This window comes from Otolemur garnettii, unplaced genomic scaffold, assembly GCF_000181295.1.
Source record: "Otolemur garnettii isolate 467f Iridium unplaced genomic scaffold, OtoGar3 scaffold00153, whole genome shotgun sequence".
Classification (NCBI taxonomy): domain Eukaryota; kingdom Metazoa; phylum Chordata; class Mammalia; order Primates; family Galagidae; genus Otolemur; species Otolemur garnettii.
In genome coordinates, this window is record NW_003852548.1 from 3027922 (window position 1) to 3044397 (window position 16476).

Here is a 16476-nt window from a genome sequence, read left to right on the forward strand (position 1 = left end):
CACAACGCCCGGCTATTTTTTGGTTGCAGCCGTCATCGTTGTTTGGCGGGTCCGGGCTGGGAATTTGAACCTGCCACCCTAGGTGTACATGGCTGGCGCCTTAGCCGGTTGAGCTATAGGCGCCGAGCCGAAAACTTCTTATTTAGACAAAGGGGACAAAGTAATCAGAGTTGTTAAATTTGGGCCTTACTTGTGCAATTTCTGTCCCTTAGCAGTAGGCCTCTGAGTACTGCTCATCTCTGGACTCTCAGGTCTGCCTAGTTCTTGGAGTTCTTAGGTTCCTCTGTCTGGGGCTCTTGGTGGCCTTAGGAGGCAGGCAATCTGTCCCCTGGTCTGAGGCTGTATTTTTTAGGATAATACTTAGTGGGGAAGTTATGCCTTCTGTTTGTCAAGGAGAGTACATAGTGGGAGGTGCTGAGATGGGGATTAGTCTTCCTTCAATTCTCTGTTCTTTTCTCCCATTGCTGTCTCTGCTAGATTTCATGTTAATCTGCCTTTGTGTGTGTGTGTGTGTGGAGGGGTGTGACAGTGAATATAGCTTTTCCATCGGTCAAGAGGTATATGTGATTGGTCCCCAGCAGGCTTGTTTTGTCAACAGTAGGAAGAAAGGGGCTCTCTTAACCCAGATGTGTGTTGTCCCTGTAGCCTGCCTTAATTTAGCATGGCCATGCATGTTCTGGAATCTTCCTCTTCGTGCGCCTTGCTCCTGGAACCAGTTTTTTTCACCTTAGCCACCTTCATATTTTGGCATCTACCCCACTCCTGGAATGAATTTCTGTGTCATGCAGGAAAAAAACAAAGTAAAGTAGTTTTCATACATTTTTGACTGTGACCCTCTGAAGTAAATATAGCTTACATTGTAACACTAAGTTACTAGTAACTAAGTAATGAGTACATGATGTAACTCATTTAACTTTCATGGCAAGCTTTGAGGTAGGTACTCTCTGGTATCCCATTTGTCAGGTGAAGGGGGTTAAATGATTTGCCTGAGATCACACAGTTGGTGAGAGGCAAACCTTGGGTTTGAACTTGTGAAGTTTGGTCTGCTTTCGGAGTCCACACAGCTCCAGACCCTTAGCAACTCTGGCAGAAAAATGCTTTCTTTTTCCCCAAGCCTGTTTCCCAGTCCCCATCCAGAACCCTTTGAGTTCTTTGTTCTGATCTATTGTACTGCTGGTTTTTTGCCTGTTTATTTTTAGGAATTCCATATATAATAGGTAGATTTATTCCTTGTCTATGACATGCACTCCAAATTTTTTTTCCCAACTTATGATTCCTCTTTTGACTTTGCTTATTATATTTTTTCTTAATTTTTAAGATTTATTTTCGTGTATTCAGAAATACTGACCTTCTCTTTTATAACCCCTGGATTTTGAGTCATAGTTAGAAAGACCAGAGCTTTAACCTTATTTCTTGCTCTCTGTGGCTCTTCCCAGGGGCTTGGAGGCCTTGGGGAGCCAGGGAGGTTCAGAGGATGGTGGTTATTGAGAGAGGGGGAAGTTTGTGGCCTAGGCCCAGGGAACTCGGGGCAGGAGGAGCCTGCCTACCTGACTGATGGGGCTGTCCCTCTCCCAACCTCCAGGACTTGGGATATCCCTTGGAGCTTGGCTACCAGAATTTCCTCTACCCCAGTGAACCTGACCTCCGGGACCTGCTTCTGTTCCTGGCTGAGCGTCTGCCCACTGATGCCTCTGAGGGTGCAGACCAGCCTGCAGGTACTGGGTGCTGGGGTGTTAGGGGACGGGAGTGGAGGGCCTTTCTGGGGTTTGGAGGGTGAGCAGATAGATGGTGGGAGGCATGTGTCTTGGGAGACCTAGGTAGGAGGATTGGGGGGTTAGAGAGGGGCTTCAGGGCAGGGGGCAGGGCCTGGGGGTTGGGCTGAACCAGGTGGTAAGTCAGTGCTGGAAGAGGCCTCCCTCTTGCTCACTTCACTCTAACCCCTTGGGCCTACTTGGTGTATCTCAGACACACCAAGCACACTCCAGCTCAGGGTCCTTGTATGGCTGGATTACTTTAACCCTCACATATCCTCATTGGCTCACTCCCTTACTTCTTTGAGGTTTCCCTTTCTGCATCACCTCAGGGAGGGCTTCCTCTGGCTGCCTTGTGTAAATTACAGCTTCTCTTCCCTATGGTCCTTCACTTCTTTACCTGGCCATGACTGGATCACACTTATGATCCTATTCATTATCCAGAAGGGCAGGGACCTTTATCAGTTTGTTCCCTGATAAATGACTGGTACATAATAGGTGCTCAGTGTTTGTTGAGTGACTGACTGTGAGAATGATAGATGGATAGATATGCATCTCTGGATGGGGGCAGTGAGGAGTGATGGCTGGTTTCCAGGGGTATGTTGTTTTAGATTTACAGCATTGTCATCTGGTTAACACTCCCTCCCCCAACCCCTAGGTGACTCAGCTATTCTCCTCAGGGCCATTGGGAGCAAAATCCGGGATCGGCTGGCCCTGCTCTGGGTTCCACCCCTCCTTCGCACTCCCAAACTGCAGCACCTCCAGGTAGGGTCCCTAACTCCTATTGATCTTTTCTTGCTCCTGACTTGCGTTCCTTGTCTCTGTGTGGTTGCTCAGGTTTTTGCCCCCCTCCCACCAGTGACCACTGTCACACTTTATCCCGAGGCTCTGACTCTGCTCTCCCACCAGGGCTCCGCCCTCCAGAAGCCTTTCTGTGCCAGCAGGCTGGCCGTGCCTGAGTTGAGTTCGAGAGGAGGTGAGTGGGAGGCTACAAGAGGTGGGGAGGTGGGCCTGGTGGGATTGCCCTGCCTGAGGGCTGGCTGACTCTGTTCCTGCCTCCAGAGCAACGGGAGTTCCAGGCGAGTCCCCTGCTGCTACCAGCCCCCATCCAGGTGCCCCAGCCTGCTGGGAGGGTGGCCTCACTCCTCGAACACCATGCCATCCAGCTCTGCCAGCAGACAGGCCATGACCGCCCAGGGGATGAGGACTGGGTCCGCCGGGCGCCCCGCCTGCCAGCCCAGGTTACAGCCTGATGCTTGGCTCCTGCTGTGCCTATTTTGTCTCTGGATGGTCCTCTGCTCTTCTCTTTGCCCACTCTGTCCCTCTCTTTCGTCTTTTTTTCTGTGTGCACCTATCTAATGTGAACCAAGGATAAGTCGGTATCAGTACCTCAGTTTCCTTTTCTGAAAATGGAGTAGTGATAGTACTGTCCTCCCCAGGTAGTCGTTAGACTGAATGATGAGCATGGACTTCCCAGCAACCACAGCACTCAGATTTGTTACCTTCCTTTTTTCTTCTGCTTTCTTCCCATCCCAAAGGCGTTCACTTTGTCTCTGCACTTGTTGCTGATGCTCATCTTTTCTGTCTCTAGGTTTCTGCACTGTGTCTTCCTGTCTCCCTCTTTCCCCTTCTGTAGTTTTTCTGCCTCTCTTTCTTGACTCTTGTTTCTGTACTTCAGCTCTCTCCCTCTGTCCCCTCTGTTCCTGTCCCTTCTTCTCCTCTGTATCTTCTCATTCTGCCTGCCTCTGTCTTCTAGGTACCATTTGTCCTATCTTTATCTCTGTCTCTGTTTTTCAAACTTATAAGAATTTTCAAACACAGAAGTAAAGAGAGTATGCCAATGGACCATTTTGCCAATCTTTCTTTCTTTCTTTCTTTTTTGAGACAGAGCCTCAAGCTGTCCCCCCGGGTAGAGTGCCATGGCATCTCAGCTCACAGCAACCTCCAACTTCTGGGCTCAAGCGAGTCTCCTGCCTCAGCTTCCCAAGTAGCTGGGACTAAAGGCGCCCGCACAACGCCTGGCTATTTTTTGGTTGCAGCCGTCATTGTTGTTTTGGCGGGCCCGGGCTGGATTCGAACCCACTACCTTAGGTGTATGTGGCTGGTGCCTTAGCCACTTGAGCCACAGGTGCCAAGCCACCAATATTTTTTTATCTGTTCTCCCCTTTATCCTTTTTTGCTGTATTTTTTCATGTTTTTCTCTTTCCCTCTTTTTTTTTTTTTTTTTTTTTTTTGAAACAGGGTCTTGCTCTGTTGCTCAGGCTGGAGTGCAGTGGCACAACCATAGCTCACTGCTGCCTTGACCTCCTGGGCCCATCCTCCCGTCTTAGCCTCCCAGATAGCTGGGACTACAGAGACATGCTACCATGCCTGGCTAATTTTATTTTATATAGAGATAGAGTCTTACTATGTTGCCCAGACTGGTCTTGAACTCCTGGTCTCAAGCAGTCCTCCCATCTTGACCTCCCAAAATACTGGGATTATAGGTGTGAACCATTATGCCTGGCCTGCTATATTCTTTTAAAGCAAATCCTGGACATCATGTCATTTCAATTATAAACACTTAAGACTGCATCTCTTTTTTTTTTTTTTCTATTTTTAAAAAAGATTATTTATTTATTTATTTTTGAGGCAGAGTCTTACTCTGTGCCCTGGGTAGAGTGCCATGGCATCTTAGCTCACAGCAACCTCAAACTCCTGGGCTTAAGCAATTCTTTTGTATCAGTCTCCCAAGTAGCTGGGACTATAGGTGCCCACCACAACACCTGGCTATTTTTTGGTTGCAGTTGTCATTGTTTTGCAGGCCTGGGCTGGGTTTGAACCTGCCAGCCTCAGTGTATGTGGCTGGTGCTGTAACCACTGTGCTACAGGTGCCAAGCTAAGAATGTTCATTTTTTTTAACACAACCACTGGACCATTTGCAACCCTAACAAAATTAACAGTGATCTCATTATGTCATCCAACACTGAGTTCATAAACAGATTTCCCCATTTGTGTCAAAACTGTCCCTGTTCTTGTCCCTTTGTTGCCTCTCTCTCTGACTTTGCCCTCTTCTTTGCCTGGCTTCTTTGATTCCCTGTCTCTGCTTTGTCTCCACATATACTTTCTGTGTCACTTTTGGAATTGAGGGCTCTAGGCTTATTCCTCTATTTTCCCATGTCCTTTTCCAGCATGGGGAGTGAGTGGGTGGAGAGAAATGTAGCTATGAACAACAGGAGACCCCAGTACTTGGGGAGATCCCAGACTAGTGAGGCAGGAGAGAAAGGCAGGCATGCACCTCAGTGGGAGGGCCGTGAGTTGTCTGTAGCACCTGTCTGTGGCCCCAGAGAAGGTGGGACCTTTGTGCTGGGGAGGCCTCTACATCCTCCTGTTTCTCCTGCCTTCTCTTCATAGGAGGATATACGGCCACAGCGGCAGCAGCTGCAGAAGCACCTGGTTGAGCACCTACGCCAAAGCTGGGGCTCTCTTGGTGTCCCCACACAAACCCGAGACCTGGGCGAGCTACTGCAGTCCTGGGGTGCTGGCGCCAGGACTGGTGCTCCCAAAGGTTCCCGCTTCACACATTCAGAGAAGTTCACCTTCCAGCTGGTGGGTGGGCCCAAGTGGACATGGGGTGTACTGATGGGGCATGGCGGGCTCAGAGGGTGACTTCATGTATGAACACCGTACTGTTATCCACACAGGTTCCCATGTGACCACAGGTGGGCCCTTTTCCCACTGAGGGTGGTGTCCAGAGGGGTCCCCTAGCTTCTGGGGACTTTAGTGGACAAAATGTAGACAAGTGGCAGCGATGTAAGGGTATAGGGTACAAACCCCACCTTTCCAAAAAGGGCAGTTTCCTGTGGGCACATCTTCTTTCCTTGGATGGTCACCTCAAGGGGCCCCCATCCTTCTCATGCACATTTGGGAATTGAGGGGCAGGTGGGTAGGAGCTGTGTCAGGGTCAGAAAGGTATCTCCATCATCAGACTCTTTAGTCTGAGGTTGCAGATACTGCCTTCACCCTCATGTAGTCAGTCTCATAGCTATCAGCAGCTGTGTGCGTGTGGGTATAGTGCTGGGTGGTTGTGGGGGTTAGGCTGGATCATGAGGGGTAGGGCCTTCCCTGACAGCCAGGATGCCTCTCCTCACTCCCCCAAGGAGCCTCAGGCCCAGGCAGCCCAGGTGTCAGAGGTGCCAGCCACCTCTCGGCGGCCTGAACAGGTGAGCAAAGTAGTGGGGTGATGTCTTGGCTCTTGCCTATTTGCTGGACCTGAAACCCCCACCTGACTAGCCTGTGCCTCCCAGGACACGTGGGAAGCTCAAGAACAGGAGCTAGAGTCCCTTCGGGAGCAGCTGGAGGGAGTGAACCGCAACATCGAAGAGGTTGAAGCTGACATGAAGACACTGGGCATCAGCTTTGTGCAGGTGGGAGGAGGGACTGTAGGCAGGGTCAGGTCAGAAGTAGGGCCCAGGAGGGTTTGAGGGATTCGAGGTGGCTGAAAGGTGCCCTGTCTTAGGGCACAGAAGGGATCATAGGGGACATTGGAGACCATGTAGGGCTCTTAAGGGTTCAGGATAATCAGCGGGGATGAGGGCATGTGGGTGTGGGTAGGCCTTTAGGGGTTAGGGTTAGAGGCACCTATGTGCATTAGTCAGGCCTTGTAGGTGGCTGTGAGGATCATCAGGCTTCTGAGGGTCCGGGGGCATCTATGGGGCAAGGTGTGTCTGTATAGGCAGGGGCTTGTAGGGCTCCTCAGTGTCCCTGGGCTTCTACATGGAACTGGAGAGGTCAGAGAGTCCTTAGGGACTGGGGGGGCATATAGCCATCTGTGGGCCTCATGCTGGCTGTGCCAGGGCTTTCTGGGTTCAGCTGGGGCTGTTTTGGCAGGTGGAGACTGAGTGTCGGCAGAGCGAGCTCAGCACAGTGGAGCGTGAGCAGACCCTGCGCCTGAAGAGCCGGGCGGTGGAGCTGCTACCTGATGGGGCTGCAAACCTCGCCAAGCTGCAGGTAAGACTGAGAGTGGTGGGGTAGGGCAGGGCTAGAAGGGCTTGGTTGTGTAACATGCCCCCCCTCGAACTGGCAGCTTGTGGTGGAAAGTAGTGCCCAACGGGTCATCCATTTGGCGGGACAGTGGGAAAAGCACCGGGTCCCGCTCCTTGCTGAGTACCGCCACCTCCGAAAACTCCAGGATTGCAGAGAGGTAGGTGGTGGGGTCCTGGGCCATAGGTGGGAAAGAGGCAGGTTTGGGCCCTCCCTAGATGGCCATCCCTGTGCTCTGCTCACTGGCTTCTGGCAGCTGGAATCTTCTCGACGGCTGGCAGAGATCCAGGAACTACACCAGAGTGTTCGGGCGGCAGCTGAAGAGGCCCGCAGGAAGGAGGAAATCTATAAGCAGTTGGTAAGGCCCATGTGGGAGATCTGGGCAGCTCCAGTGGGTGGGGGACAGGTCCCAGAGGAGTGCCTACTGTGTCTCTATCTAGGTATCAGAGCTGGAGACTCTGCCCAGAGATGTGTCCCGACTAGCCTACACCCAGCGCATCCTGGAAATTGTGGGCAACATCCGGAAGCAGAAGGAAGAGATCACCAAGGTGTGCCACTGTGGTCATGGAAGATGGCTCATATGGGGAGACATGCATAGTGTGGCCACATGGGGACCTCACACCCTCTGATGGGCAAAGTTGTCCAGCCATACCCTGACACAGCACAGTCACTCACAGTCTACCCTAGCCACCCCTGACACAGAGCAGTCACACAAAGTGTACCCTAGCCACCCTTGACAGTGACGCAGGCCCTGTCTGGATGTGAGTGAATGCACCTGAGTACTTTCAGGTGGCCAGCCACCCTGCCCCAGACATGGGCTCATGGCTGTCCTGGTATCTGCCAGATCTTGTCTGACACAAAGGAACTTCAGAAGGAAATCAACTCTCTCTCTGGGAAGCTGGACCGGACGTTTGCGGTGACTGATGAACTTGTGTTCAAGGTGTGGGGCAGGCCAGGGTGGGTGTGAGGAGTGGGGTGGAGCTGGGTTGCTGCCTGCCCATGTGCCCACAGGTTGGCATGGGCCCAGGCCCTGTGTGAGCCTGGCAGGTACACTGATGCTTGGGCCTAGCTTTGTTCCATGTAAGGTGCAGTTGGAGGGTGGGTGGGTGGGAGAGGATACCCTTATGAGGGCTTAAGAGGTTTGGGGGCAGAGACAACCCACTGATACCTTCAAGGTCCCCTCTGTGTGGTCAGGATGCCAAGAAGGATGATGCCGTTCGGAAGGCCTACAAGTACCTAGCTGCCCTGCATGAGGTAAGGGGAGAAGCATACTTGGGGGGCTAGCAGGGGCAGTGGGGGGTTGAGTACAAGCCTTCTGCTCCTGTTGTCCCCAGAACTGCAGCCAGCTCATCCAGACCATTGAGGACACAGGCACTATCATGAGGGAGGTTCGAGACCTTGAGGAGCAGGTGAGGCTTGGGGATGGGAGGGAGAACCAAGACAGGCCAGGGGCCAGCTCTTCAGTTCATGTTGAAAGGCTATGGAACCAGACACAGCCTACAGCTAGAGGCTTAGTCCTGCCCCTTAATGCCTTTGCTGGTGATCTGGGTCAGACAAGTGGCCTACTCCGTGACCAAGCCTCTACCCTGAGAGCCTTCATGCCTGCCTCCCAGGGCCATTGGCAGAAGCTTCAGCTTGAAGATGTGGTAGGGAAACTTGCCACGTAGCAAAGGATGCTTTAGGTGGAGGGAATGCCTTGTGCAAAGGCCTGGCAAGGGACAGAACAGGCTGCTGCTGAGGGTGGGTGGGAGAGGTCCATTCACAGTGGCTGTGATGGGGTGCAGCAAACAGAAACTGGGAGAAGGGCCTGTGTGCTGAGGGGGTATGTTCACATTGCCTTAGATCGAGACAGAGATGGGCAAGAAGACCCTTAGCAACTTGGAGAAGATCCGTGAGGACTACCGAGCCCTTCGCCAGGAGAATGCTGGCCTCCTGGGCCGGGTCCGGGAGGCCTGAGGAACTCCCAGAAGAAAAATCTCCCCAGACTTGGGCAGGGATTTGGGGTATGGGAGGTGGTGGCCAAGTACCTATCCTCCCTATTCCCTCTGCTTCTTGTCCAGTTCCTCTCACTGCAGCCTTGGACCCAGAATCCTGCCCGCCTGGCCCAACCCTCATCTAGGGTGATCATCTGGCCTTTGGGAGCTTGGCTGCAGTTTATTGGGGAGCGTACTGGGGTATGGGGCCTTGAATCTCAAATAAATGAGGAGCGCTTCTGCAGTGGAAGCTGAGGCATGGATCGAGGCTCAGGGTGGGGGCACAAGGTGGGTGGCCGGGGAGACGGGGTATGTTTTTGCAAGAGTGTGTGTGGCTGTATGTGTCTGCATGGGACTTGGGGGATCCACTGGGGGACGGGGTGTGTGTATAAGTGTGAGATGAGGATGAATGCAGATGAGCTGCATGAGACCCTGTATGAGCAATTATGTCTGTGTGGCTTTCTGGGACCTGAAATCCTGAGGGTACTGATGCTTCAGTGCTGGTGTCTGGGCACACCCCTATGTGACACTGCCTATGACCCACAAGGCTGGCTGTGGGTATGTGCTTTGGGGTATGAGAGTTGACAGGACTGTGCTCATGTGTGCTTGTTTATGTGACTGTGCAGCTTTGAGGTCATTTGAATGTACTGAGGCAGGCTCTCTGTATTTGGGGGTTTGTGTTATGACCAGGGACCAGGATTCTAACAGTCTGTTTATCTGTGTGACTTTTCCAGCCCTGAGATCATCTATGAGAGTGGCTGAGACAGGCTGTGTATGTGGCTGATTGTGAAGGCTCCTTTTGGCTGGAGGTCCCATCAGGGGTAGGGCAGGGCAGGGTGAAGGTGGGGGCTAGGGCTGGAAATGGGACCCCTCCGAGAAACCTGGGGGCAGAGGTATGATCCAGGAGGGCTGTTGGCTGGGGAGCAGGGCCCTGGCAGGCAAGACAGTGGACACTTCCTATGGGTATGTCCATGATCTGTCATCCCTGCTACCATCCACCTCTGCCCCCATCTTGGCCTGTCCTTCCTTCCTTTGTTTCCTTGGTCTTGCACTCAGGGGCCGGGTGTAGGGTTGGAACACCTGCTGGGCCTCTGGCTCCTTTTCTTTCGGAACTCGAATTCATCCACGGTCCACACAGCCCCCTTCTCGCTCTCCACCCGCACAAAGCACTTGTGCAGGCTCAGGTTGTGGCGGATGGCATTCTGTAGAACGGCAGGGGTGCAGGAGCAGGTGGGCAGTCATTCTGAGGTCAGCAGCCCCTGCCAACAACCAACCTCCTGCCCCAGATCCACCCACTCTCTAGCTGCAGTGGCACTCAAGGCCATCCCAGCCACTGCCACCTCCAGAGGAGCTTACCTTCCAGGTGGCAGGGTGGTTTCTGAAGTAGGCAAACATACGTGTGAACCAGCGGTAGATCTCATTGAGTGTCCGCTGCTTCTCAGGAGCCTCCAAGATGGCCTGGAAGGTGGGGGTAGGGGTAAGAGGTGTGTTCTTCCAAAGTCAGGGCTGAAGGGGGCAGTGGCCTACCCTGGGTAGTCTGACATCGAGGCGGAAATTGTGGTAGTGGGTAGAGGAGAGGGAGAGAGATGGTGCAGAGTGAAGGATCAGGGACAAGGTTAGCTGTGTGAGGTATGGGGTCAGGACAGGGTTAGATGTGGGGTAGGTATGGTCAGGTTGAGATTAGGCAAAGAATCAGAGGTGAGTTTAGGAGTGGGGTCATATTCAGGGTTAGGGCTAGACTGAGGTTCAAGGTCTGGATGGAGTAGGAGTTGGGGTTCTCTGTAGGGGTGATATTTCAGGGTTTGAGAAGGTCAGAGGTCAGGAGTGTGGTCAAGGGTCTGGAAGAAGTCAAGAGCCAGGCTGGGTTAGGGGTCAGGGAAGGGATTGGTTAAGAGTCCGACTTCGGGGTGGCCTGGGGTAGAGGGGAGGGATAGGATGACACATGGTATTAGGTCAGGAGTCAGAAATGGGCCTAGTTATGGAGTGTTTTGTATGTCCAGGATGTGGTAGGTGGTTAAATTCAGGGACGAGAGTGAGATCAGTTGTAGGTTAGATGTGGAGTGAGGCTGAGGGTCAGGGAATTTGATTTGTGTGGATTTAGGAATCAGATTGATAAGTCAGTGATTATGATTGCAATTATAAGTCAGGATGGGGCTAGGCTGGGGTTCAGTTCAGAGACAGTTGAGTGAAGAGCTGGCATTATATAGGGGTTCACAGTTGGGGTTAGGTTCAGGTTTGGGCTTAGGTATGGGGCTGGATAAAGGTTCTGGGAGGCTGAGATAAAGGGGTTGGAATGGACTGAGGTTAAGGGTCAGGTAGGTGTTGTATGGAAGGGTGAAGGACGGGATCCAGCTGGGGCGTGGGCTCACGTACTGGAATACATTGGTGCTGGGGAAGGCATGGGGTTGAGTTGCCATAAAGGCTGGAGAAGGAGATAGAGTAATAGCTGGGATGGGCTTATGGCAAGGGGCAAACATGGGGTAAATTTTGGGTTATTTTATATGGCTAGAAGAGGGTTAGGTATGGGGTTGAGGTGGGCATCTGGAAAAGGGTAGGATTAGGGTCAGAGTTTGGCATGCACTGGCCTGGATGGAGGTTTAGGTTTATATTCAGGGACAAGTTTAGGGTGAAGCCAGCACAGGTATCACATTTGAAGTGTGGCTTGGGCTTCTCAGGGCTGGGGCTTGTGAATGGAGGAGCAATTCAGAGGTTCCCAGAGGAAGTTGGGTGTTTGGGAGGCTAGCCCCCCCCCTTGGGGATGAGCTGTCCTGCTTACCCAGCGGATGAGGGTGGCATAGGTGAAAGGGGGCCGCATGTTGTGGAACTTGAAGTAGTCCATGTTGTGGAAGAAGTCTGTCAGAGGTGGGGACAAATCAGGCCCCATCACATCCAGGACCTCTACCTCCCTGCCCCCACCACAGTGTGAGTCTACACCCGTGAAGTCCTACCATCAGTACCAGTGTCAGTGGTCACAGGACTGTTTTCCGGTCACTTGACACATGTTGTATCACTTACTGTTTGCACCATTCCTGCCCAAATAGCTCTCCCCGAGGTTTAAAAGAAGTGAAGTAACTTGCACATCAAAAAATGCAGCTGGTTAAGTGGTGGAGCCACTTTGTATCCCCTCCCAGCCCCCCAAGTATCGGTCAGGATTTGGAGCTTGGAGTTACTGTGTAGGGCAAGGGCCATTTTTACCTGGGAATGTGCTGTTTCCATGGCTGCCCCACAGGTGCCTGCGCACAGCAAACAGGCTGTCAGAGGCCTCTCGGGGGCTGGGCCAGGTTGGAACAACGCTGCCCTGGGTGCCAGCAGCTACAAGACAGCAGGAGCCCTTGTCAGATGATGTCTGGCAGAGGAGAGAGAGGCTGGTGACTCAGAGGCTTAAACTTTCCACTTTATTTTTAAATCATTATTTTTAAAAGTAAGGGCACCCTCAATTCCAGTCTGGTGTGGAACCCCACGAAGCAGCATGAGCTGTATTTATTAGAGTGTGGGTGTGGACACTGTGTGCAGCCGCCAATGCTGGGGCTATGGACTGGGATTGAATCAGTTTCGTTTACCACCCAACTGGGTGGACTTGGGAATGTCACCTATACCTCGCTGGCCACCTCAGTGTTCCTCATCTGTGAAATGGACATGATAGTGGTACCTACCTCACAGTGGCATCATGAGAACTGAATAAATTAACACCAGCAAAGTGCTCACAAAGAGTGCTTGGCACCCAGGGTAGCATCATGGGTATGTGATCCTTATGGTTACACAGGACCTCATGCTCTAATGCTCTGAAGTCACTGTCTTAAAGTTTGAACAAAGGGGCCTGCATTTTCAGTTTGCACAGGGCCCTGCAGTTTAGGTAGCTGGTCCTGCTGGCACACTGTCTTTGGTCAGTGTTTGTCTATTTCTTTTTGCTTTGAAAACTCAGGATCACAATGCTTCAGGATCTTAGGGCCAGAGGGTTTGTAAGTGGAGGGGGGAGATTTCTAGGTCTCAGCATGTTTGGAGCTGGAGAGAGGAACCCACAGATCCCAGGGATCACATGTGAGGATAGATTCCCTGCAGGGTTTCCTCCACTCCCCACCCCGACCCCCACAGTCCAAGTCTGCTGCCTATGGGCTTGAGGTTGCTTACCACAGATGGTGCCTTGGTCAGTGCCATTTTCCCGGCCAGGTGGGCCTGCATAGCACCCAGCTTCTCTTTCTCCAGCACCAGCTGTGAGGATGGGCACAAAAGTGAGGCCTCAATTCACCCTTTTCCCACCACATCTTTGTCTGGGCTTGATCTTCCCTGGATTTGGGGACTCTGCAATTCTATGAGCCGTAGAGTACATGCTGAGGTGTTACCAGGTGCCCTATCCTGGTTCCTCATTTATGCCAACCCTGGTTCCTGGCATAGAGTGGACAGAAGCTTTGTACCCCATCCCCTATCCCATCAGGCATTACCTTCTGCTCCAGTGATTGTACCACCTCTGTCTGGAGGAGACACTGTGCTCTGCCCTTCTCATCCAAGAGATGGTCCGCCTGGCAGTGCCTAGTAGGGGGAAGAGTCCATGCAGGTAACCATGACAGGCCTGGTCTGGCTCAGTGTTCCTGTTGGGTATGTCCCAGACCTGGGAGGTCTCTCCTCAGAGGCTTAGCTCCCCTCCCCTCTCGACCTCTGTCTCCTTCTCAAACCTGTCATTCCTTCAACACATGTCACTTGGCACTCACTGTGTGCCAGGCCTGAGCTTACCCCCTGAGATGATGTTGGAAGGGTGGTTAGCTGACAGTGGGCCAGGCAGGTGAGAACAGGAAAGGCGTTCAAGTGGAGGGGATAGCCTGCATGAATGCCTGGCTAGAAGAAGGACAGGACATGCTCGGCTGCTAATAATAGTTAAGTATGGTTGGAAAAGGGGTGTGTTTATGTGAGAGATGGGGATGAAGGGAGGCAACAACAGCTATCTAGAGGGGCTGGGATGTTGGAGATCAATGAATCAGACTGGTGTGCTGGCATGAGGAGCAGCAGAGCAAAGCAGTTAGTAGTGTGGATTCTGGAGCCTGGGTGCCTGGGTTTAAATCCTAGCTCTGTCACTCAGGACCTGGGTGATCTTGATTAAGACACTTAATCTCTTTGGCCTCAGTTTCCTTTTCCTATAAAATGGAGGTACATAACAGTACATACTTTTATTATTATACCCCATTATACATAAGAGGAAACTGAGGTCCAGAGAAGCTGAGTAACTTGCCCAAGGTCACATAGCCAGTGAGTGCTAGAGTTGGGATTTGAACCCACAGTCCCAGCATTTACCTTTTTCATTTTACTACCTATCAGGATGAGGCCGGAGCTGATATCTGCATGCCAGACCCCTTCCCACAAACTAGGACTCCCTGGACTGGCACAGGCTCAGGCCACTCACTTGAGGAAGTCCTCTGGCTCTTCAAAGACCTTTTCACATCCAGGCCACTTGCAGACGCCATTTGCCAGCAGTGGGTAGGAGCTTTGGGGTGCGGCCGAAAGGGTGCTGGGGGGACAGAAGGTGTCAGGGGAGGCAATAACAGGGTGAGGGTCCTTCCCAGCCCTGTCCACTGACCTGTCCTTTCTGGGTACACTAGGGCTTGGGAAGGTGCAGAGCAGTGCTGGTTCCTTGGACACCCACTCCAGGCTGGCGACATTGATCCCTGTTGGTGGGGACAGGGTACCTCTGAAGCTTGGCCCACAAGGCCTCTCATTTTGAGCTTCCCACCCTCCTAAGCTTCAAAGGTTCAACTCCCAGAGGACTCTGCTGTCCCACAAGTCCTAGGCTCTGGCAGATCAGTCAAAGGACTGTCATTTGCAAGTGCTGACATTTTGACTAAGATCTGTGGTTCTGTGAATTTGACATTCTGCATCTTTAGGGTTCTGAGCTTGACATTTTTTGGAGTTTGGAGTTTCCGAGTCTCTGACACCTGACACCTCTGACTTCCAGGGGGCTGCTGTTCAGAACAGCCTGTGTTGCTCACGTTCGAGGATTTGGGAACTCTGGGGTTCTATGAGCCATGGAGTACATGCTGAGGTGTTACCAGGTGGCAGGCCAGGCCGGGCCTTGAGGGAGAAGACCCCAGTGGTGGCAGGGGGTGGTGGGAGGCTGATCATGGCTGGGCTGTCCAGCGGGTGCACCTGCAGCACAGGGGTCCGGGTGTGGGCATCCACTGTTGAGAGCTGGGGATACATATGGGCTGTGGTTCAGTCTGGTTTGGGGACCCTCCCCACAGTTCTCCCATCTTTCTGCCCATTCATGGCCCATACCTGGTGCATAATGTGTGGTCGGTCCTGAAGGAGTGCCTGCAAATGGGGCAGGGGGCCCAGTCGTGCCCCAGAGGGTGACACCATGACTAGGGGGACTGTGGGCAGCTGCGGAGGGGAAAGGCAGGCAGGTGAGATGCCACCTTCATCCTCATTGTCCTGTATCTCATTCAAATACTTCCCACATGGTAGGTACTATGATCATTCCCATTTCTCATGTGTGGAAACTGAGGCTTGTGGAGATTGTGTCACTTTTCCAAGATCAAACAGTTAACACATGGCAGAGCTGGCTTCAACTTTGTCACCTCACCTCCTTGGGCCTCAGCCCTCTTCTCTTGTCACACAGGGATGGGGACACATGGCTATGCCCAAGGGATCACACTAGGTTCTCTTCCTCTCCTGACACAGGGATTGGGAGGTTGGGGAGAGCCTCCAATTTCTTAGGACTGGCAAGTGGGGACTTTCTTGGCCCTGTGACATCTGCATAAGTCACAGACTTGCCTGGGACCCAGAAACCACTTCCTGTGCCCCAGCCAGGCCCCCCTCCCACCCAGTGCACAGTAAAGGTCGGCACCTGTAGGCCCAGGTACCCCACCCTGCCTGTCCCATCCTGGGCCCCGGACCTCACCTGCAGCTGCGATGGTGGCATGGGGTTCAAGGCTGAGGAGGAGGTATGGGCCTGGCCTCGGAGGTCTCGGCCCTGGAAGGTTCCCCCTGGGCTCCTGGCCCCCAGCAGGTCTGAGGGCTTTGGCATAGCTCTCCAGCTGGGTGAGGCTCCTGGTGATGGGCTGAGGGCCAAGGAAGGGGCCAGAGGCTTGGCTGGCCTGGAGTTGGGCATTGGGTCCTTGTCTGAGGGCAGGCTGCGTAGACAGAGGGGGAAGAGTCACACACGTGCTGCGGGTGGTTCGAGATACCCACCTGAACTAAACAGACACCCCCTCAGGTCAGAGTGGGCACTGGCTGAGACATGTACCAATGGGCCCCATAGTTGCATCCTAGCTCTGATCATGTATACACACACATGCACATTGGTGTCAGGAACACAGGCACATGTGTGTACCTACACATGCCTCATGTGTACAGGTCCAGTACCCAGCCTGCCTGCACATACTGGCACAGCCCTAGCGTGCCTCCACAAGAGCGACAGGAGATGGGTTTGTGGGGCCTCAGCCAGGGTAAGTCTCAGCCTGTATCCTCACCACTTGAGGCCTGTCTTCAACCCTCATACCTCTGTCCTCTATCTCCCTTCACTGGCCACACAGCCTTTGCTCATCCTGCTGGGGCTAGTCTCTGCCATTATACTGGGGGCATTCTTTTACCCTAGTGATTTAGTCTGCCCCATAGCATGGGCATGGACTAAAAAAAAGTAATCATTGGTTTGGCATCCGTAGCTCAGTGAGTAGGGCGCCGGCCACATATACCCAAGCTGGCAGGTTTGAGCCTGGCTGGGGCCTGCTAAACAACAATGATAA

At 52.8% G+C, this 16476-nt stretch overlaps 2 protein-coding genes across 6 annotated transcripts in view; one reads left to right on the forward strand and one right to left on the reverse strand.

Moving 5' to 3' along the window:
• The window catches only part of CCDC22 (coiled-coil domain containing 22), a 12315-nt gene extending 3319 nt beyond the window's left edge, over nt 1–8996 (forward strand). Inside the window, exons 3-17 of one of the 2 annotated variants that reach the window (XM_003799665.2) lie at nt 1583–1715; nt 2410–2516; nt 2661–2727; nt 2814–2992; nt 5145–5339; nt 5891–5953; nt 6038–6157; nt 6621–6740; nt 6817–6933; nt 7030–7131; nt 7214–7321; nt 7618–7713; nt 7968–8027; nt 8108–8182; nt 8616–8996. In XM_003799665.2, the coding sequence (XP_003799713.1) occupies nt 1583–1715; nt 2410–2516; nt 2661–2727; nt 2814–2992; nt 5145–5339; nt 5891–5953; nt 6038–6157; nt 6621–6740; nt 6817–6933; nt 7030–7131; nt 7214–7321; nt 7618–7713; nt 7968–8027; nt 8108–8182; nt 8616–8729 (1656 nt within the window). In that variant the 3' untranslated portion in view covers nt 8730–8996. Of the gene's footprint in view, nt 1–1582; nt 1716–2409; nt 2517–2660; nt 2728–2813; nt 2993–5144; nt 5340–5890; nt 5954–6037; nt 6158–6620; nt 6741–6816; nt 6934–7029; nt 7132–7213; nt 7322–7617; nt 7714–7948; nt 8028–8107; nt 8183–8615 lie in introns of those variants that run through there. The other variant, XM_023519042.1, reaches the window with a different exon arrangement.
• An 87-nt stretch (nt 8997–9083) lies between these two features.
• FOXP3 (forkhead box P3) overlaps nt 9084–16476 on the reverse strand; it is a 14051-nt gene continuing 6658 nt past the window's right edge. The window contains exons 2-12 of one of the 4 annotated variants that reach the window (XM_003799666.3): nt 15633–15864; nt 15008–15112; nt 14782–14920; nt 14313–14400; nt 14139–14243; nt 13186–13273; nt 12875–12955; nt 11942–12092; nt 11523–11599; nt 10103–10204; nt 9084–9948 (exon numbers count right to left, since the gene is read on the reverse strand). In XM_003799666.3, the coding sequence (XP_003799714.1) occupies nt 9799–9948; nt 10103–10204; nt 11523–11599; nt 11942–12092; nt 12875–12955; nt 13186–13273; nt 14139–14243; nt 14313–14400; nt 14782–14920; nt 15008–15112; nt 15633–15842 (1296 nt within the window). In that variant the 5' untranslated portion in view covers nt 15843–15864 and the 3' untranslated portion in view covers nt 9084–9798. Of the gene's footprint in view, nt 9949–10102; nt 10205–11522; nt 11600–11941; nt 12093–12874; nt 12956–13185; nt 13274–14138; nt 14401–14781; nt 14921–15007; nt 15113–15632; nt 15865–16476 lie in introns of those variants that run through there. The other 3 variants (XM_012811284.1, XM_012811281.2, XM_012811282.2) reach the window with 3 other exon arrangements.